We start from the raw sequence: 5,636 nt of genomic DNA on the forward strand, positions 1-5,636 counted from the left end.
CGTGGCAGCACCACAAATTCGTGAATACGTGATTGTTTTGTTGCTCTCTGTAGCCTGGGACAGGATCTAAAATATGACAGCCTTTTTGTTTTGTTTCAATGTAAATATCATATGAATTCATTAGGATCCGTGTCTCAGATTCATGTTTTTTCACCGTGGCAGGGCCAAATATTTTTGGATCTGTGTTTTTTATATTTCAGTCTGTGGACCTGGCTGTGATATGTGATTTGATGTTTCATTTGTGTTTTTCCTATTTAAAAAAGCATAGGATCCGTGAGGATCCTGGTTTTACTTTCTTCCAAATTTAGGACCCAGGAAAAACTATGAAAAGGGCTCCCGCTCTGCCTATTGAATAAACGTGGCTTTATCTACCCACCTGTTTTCTTGCCCAGGATTAGTGATCTGGCATTGAAAACCCAGGGTCGGAACTCCAGCACAGAGGCATGTTCGGACAGCGAGAAAACGACAATAATTGCATGCGTGGCTGGAACTGCATGTCTCTTATACACAAGGAAATGTACACGTGAGTGGAGCAAAAGTGTTGGAACCTTCAGGTCTAGTGAGGCAGTCACGATTATAAACGGCGCTAGGCGGCACGGCTTATTTAGCCGGGTATCAAGCTAAAAATCCGGAAAAAAACGTCGGAGGACTGATGCAGTCTGATTGTAAACAAGTCAGAGAGGCGGAGAAGAAAAATGGTTGGTAGGCTTTTCGTAAGAGCCGCTGCCACCCTGTCGAGAAAGTTTGCGGCACCGCTGCTGCCTCCGCCTCTTCCTCCGGTCGCCAGACGTTCCATTCTCAGGCTGCGACTGTTTTCCAGCCCGAACTTCCCCCTCCTTCTATTTGTTTACAACCAGATGACATCACTCGCGCTCGTGCCCCCTCCATTCCAAAAGGCGACGTCACAATGGTGCGATCACCGGATTGGCAGCGGCGGGTTCTCAGCCCCTCGCCGACGCCATTGTCGCCCGGCCGCAGTGATAAAAGGCGGCGCACGCAGAGCCACTGCCTTCGTGCCTAGTAGACGGGAGATGGTGGAAGTGATTGCAAACGTCGCTGTTGCTGCTCTCCTACACCAGCGGGAGACAGATGAGTTGGGGGGCGTTCCTCGCTCCAGTTCTCTGAACTCGTTCGGTTCTTTCCCCAACTCTCGTCTTCTCTTTCTCTGACCCCCGCCCGCTTCCTTTGGGTCCCGCGCGCCCCCCGTGCCCCTCACTCAACCACTGGAGCTGGCTGCCCCTCGCCCCCGCCTCCATGCATCCTGCCCTTTACACCCGGGCCAGCATGATACGCGAGATCGCTGCGGCTGTGGGCTTCATCTCCAAGTTCCTGCGCACCAAGGGGCTGATGAACGAGCGGCAGCTACAAACGTTCAGCCAGAGCCTGCAGGAGCTATTGGCAGGTGAGAAGCGGCAGGGGGGACTGCAACAACAGCCATCATCACCAGGGATAATAATTGGAGAGAGGCGGATTTTACATTGCAATCCTAAACGGAGTAACTGCAGTCTCTGTCCATTGAAATCAGTGTCATGAGACCGGAGTAACTCCGTTTAGGGTGCCTAGTTAGAGTAGCTTTCCTCTCCCGGCCCTTTCTTTATAGCGCCTGCACTTTTCAGTGGCGTTTTATCCGCCTTCCGCTTGTTCGTTTCTCCGGATAGTTGCGCGTTGGTGAGGAGGAAGGGAGTGATGTTTGCGCGTTTAGGGTGCGTAAACGAAGCCGATGGGAGGAAACTGGCTTTTGTACAATGCACAGGGTCAGGAAGCGCCCCCCTGCTGTGGAGTGAAGGATACTGCAGTGCTTCCTCCTGGCATCCAGCGCGTTCGCAGCAATACTAGTTTTTTGTAAAGAAATAGTCAACTTGCCTTCCTCCCCCCCACCCCTCGTCCCATGTCTCCCTGTGTGGGTGTCTTTCCTTCTCTGTGTTTGTGTTCCATATCACGTCATTCTGATTAGTTAACCCCTTCCCTCCCTACATATGCATACACATTTCTACCCAACCCAGGAAAGGTGAGGGACACCTTGTTCTTCCTCAGTGCCCATTTTGCTTAATGTGTTTTTCTTGAGGTGGTCTGGTTTTGGTTTAACAGTTTTTAAATTAAGTAATTCGGAGCAAAAAAAAATCGTCATTTTTATGTAGTGACTCCGAAACTCTGGAGGTTTAATTTTCTCATTTCCATTTTCTGCGCAAGGGGCCATGCGCTGTCTGCTCTGTTCTCTCGCCTTAGATGTCAGAGAACAAAATGCCCTTGGAGAGGACTTATTTGCCCCTTTGACTGTTTTGGTTCTGAGGGTAGCCTTGTCAGCTCAGTATCCCATCCAAGGAAGAACTCTATTCAGAATCTTGCCATATTTTTCATTTAGCACTTAAGAGAGGGCCAGAAGTGTTAGTTCTTTTCCCTCTTAGCTTCTGAAGAAAGCAGATAGAGTATTCATTTCAGCTAAGTGAGGGGTGACAGATAGCAGCATTCATCATTCTTTGGCTGTAGCTCAGCTGTTAGAGAGCCTGATGTGTAGTTCAGTCCCAAAGGCATTAATTGCTTCTTCCTTTTCTGTGCCTGAGTGTTCACCTCCCTTTCTTATTTTGGGGGCAGCTTGTAGCAGTATCTGTGATGATTCCTACTGTTGCTTTTCTGCCAGTCCATCTCACACAGTGGGACCCTTGTTTTCTTTTCCTTTCATTGTGTCTAAACGTGGCTTCTTTTCTTTGTAGTAAGACAAAAGAAATGCCACTAGTGTGTGAGCAAAGTGGTTGTAGTAATTTGCTGTGTTCTGATGGGCTTGTCCAAGATGAGTCTTGAAACACAAACATTATAATAGCCATCAGACATCATTACTATGGGCTTGACCACAACTGTTCCACATATTTTTAATTTTTAAAATTAATGGATGCATTCACCCAATAATATTTGAAGTATTTCAAAGCATGATCAGTTCTGCAAATACTTTCTAGTGGGTAGTATTGGGATGCTTCAGTGAAGCATTTGATTCTACTGTAGCAACATTCTTGGGCTAATATAGGAACAAATATCTTCTCCCATAGAAATAAAAGTATCACAATGGATCCATGCAGTTCAAACAAAATATTGCCTGTTGACAAGAGAGTAACTTTTTAGATTTATTTTCAAAAATCTGTCATCTACCACAATATCATACTGTTTTGCCTGTGACACTAATAATAAAGATGCCAACGAAGTAACCACTTTTAAGAGAAGAGATGCAAAATGCAACAAACTGCATTTTTGAGAATGTGTTACTAAACATGAATAGCATGGTACTTCTTTTTGTTTAGTACCACAAGATACGTTATATATTTAACCAGAGGTCTACTCGCATTAGAATTTCATACATTGGTATCCATAATTGTGTTTTGTAATGTGAAAATGTAGCTCCTGTGTCTCTTAGTCTGATACACATCTGGAAGCAGATTGTCTGCTTCAAGTTGCATGCATGTGCAAACACTCTTGAGGTTGTATTATGGAATGCAGATAATTTTATATGTAAGTTTGAGTCTGTGAAATTGTAATGGGCAAAAGAGTCTTGGGAGGTATACATTTTTTTCCTGTCTCGCCGTTATATTTTCAGTACAAATTCGTTGATGAAATCTACCCATAATTTCTCTAGAAAAGCTACAATGATTAAAACATGGATTTCTGCCAAGTCTTGTAGAGCAGTAAATAATGAGCATTTAGATAAATATATGAAGCCCCCTTATACCAAGTTAGACCATCAGTCCTTCTAGTTCAGTATGAACTTGTCTGATTGATGGCAGTGGCTCTTCAGGATTTCAGGAATAGAAAGGCCTTTCTTAACACTTGCTATCTGATTCCTGTGAAGATGATAGAACCTTACGCATGCAAAGGATGTACTAAGCCATGGCCCCTCTTCCTGGTCTTATGTAGTTCTCTTGGTCTGAGCTGCCTTTTTAAGTATAATAGAAGGATTGTGAGTATTTCTGAACTGGTTATGAAAAGCTAAGTATGATCCTTTTGTTGCCTTATTTTTGTTCTGTAGAACATTATAAACATCACTGGTTCCCTGAAAAGCCATGCAAAGGATCAGGCTACCGTTGTATCCGGATCAACCATAAAATGGATCCCTTGATTGGGCAGGCGGCGCAGCGGATTGGACTCAGCAGTCAGGAACTGTTCCAGCTTCTTCCAAGTGAACTCACTCTCTGGGTTGACCCTTACGAGGTATCCTATCGTATTGGAGAGGATGGCTCGATCTGTGTGCTGTATGAAGCCACACCAGCAGGAGCTAGTCAAAATAGCACCAGCATGCAAATGGTAGACAGCAGAATAAGCTGCAAGGAAGAACTTCTCTTGGGTAGAACAAGTCCCTCCAAGAGCTACAATATGATGACTGTATCAGGTTAAGATATAGCCTATGGATGGATCATCTTATAATGGATGGATAAATTTTGTTTTTACTTTGGGTGGGCTCCTCTGGGGATGGATTATGGAATTTAAACCATGTCACAGCTGTGAAGACCTGGCACAAGATAGAGTGGTAAACTTTATTTTATAATGGCAGTGCCATAGTTTGGACAGTACCTTTCAGTGATTTTGATAGCCTGTAAGTAAAGATGATCCCTTTATTTCCTAAGGTGTGAAGTTGTCCCAGGAAGGCTGAAGTTTTCTCCCAGCTGTCTTGCTTAATTTTTTTAAAACACACACAGTTCTTTCAGCCCAAGTATATAGCTATAAAATTGTCCTCTGCAGTAAATCTTGCTGAGTAAATTTGCACTATGACATTTAAAAAGTTACCATTTTTGGCAGCTCAGTAACATGACTTGTTATGAACATGGTAGTACTGGAAATTTGATCTTACAAGACTTACTTAGCACTTACCAATATGTATAAACTGTACATAAGTCACACTTAATGAGCATGAACTGGGGAAAAATGGTCAGATCTCTGTTATGTATTGGCCTTCAAGGTAGCAAGTAAGCAAGATCTGCTCTGTTAACAGGCTTGAGAGAGACCATATAAAGACACTGTCTGAACTGTGGTTTGTTTACCAGCCAGCTATCTGTACATTTGCTAGCTTGTAGTTTTCTAAGACTGAGTAAACCTCTTATTTTTTAGAAAGTGGAGGTCTGGTTTGTAATTTCCTTGTACTTAATTGGGTAAAAGTCTTTTCCACAAACCACCATCTATTTTGTGAACTTTGTTAGTCATCTTTTTTTTTTGGTAAATTATGAACTGGTGTAAATTTGTACAGTTCATGTATATTGATTGTGGCAAAGTTGTACAGATTTCTATATTTTGGATGAGAAACTTTTCTTCTCTCTATAATAAATTGTTTCCTATCTTGGCATTTTAATTTAATCTCTTGTCGTGCTTGCATAGGATCAGTTAAACTATTTTTAGATCTTAGGGGACTTAAATGTATTGTAAAGGATAAGCATTGAAAGGGATAAACATTGAGCACTGATGCAGGGGAACACTTGCTGATGTTATGGATGGATGTTTCGGAGAGTCACACTGATGTGCTACTTTAATACCTTTTAAAAAATGGATTGTACTTTAGAAGTAACATAAGGAAGGGTCCAGTAATTCTGAAATTATGCAGAAATAACACTCAACAAATGAGAGCTGTGAATAAATCCGGAGACCCAGGTTTAAATGGTTTC

At 42.8% G+C, this 5,636-nt stretch overlaps 1 protein-coding gene across 1 annotated transcript; it reads left to right on the forward strand.

Moving 5' to 3' along the window:
• Positions 1-997: 997 nt before the first annotated feature.
• BTG1 (BTG anti-proliferation factor 1) lies at positions 998-5,326 on the forward strand. The gene is made up of 2 exons (XM_054988987.1): positions 998-1,402; positions 4,013-5,326. Exons 1-2 carry the CDS (start codon positions 1,255-1,257, stop codon positions 4,375-4,377), a joined length of 513 nt encoding a protein of 170 aa, XP_054844962.1. The 5' UTR covers positions 998-1,254; the 3' UTR covers positions 4,378-5,326.
• The last annotated feature ends 310 nt before the right edge of the window (positions 5,327-5,636 follow it).

This window comes from Eublepharis macularius, chromosome 9, assembly GCF_028583425.1.
Source record: "Eublepharis macularius isolate TG4126 chromosome 9, MPM_Emac_v1.0, whole genome shotgun sequence".
Classification (NCBI taxonomy): Eukaryota; Metazoa; Chordata; class Lepidosauria; order Squamata; family Eublepharidae; genus Eublepharis; species Eublepharis macularius.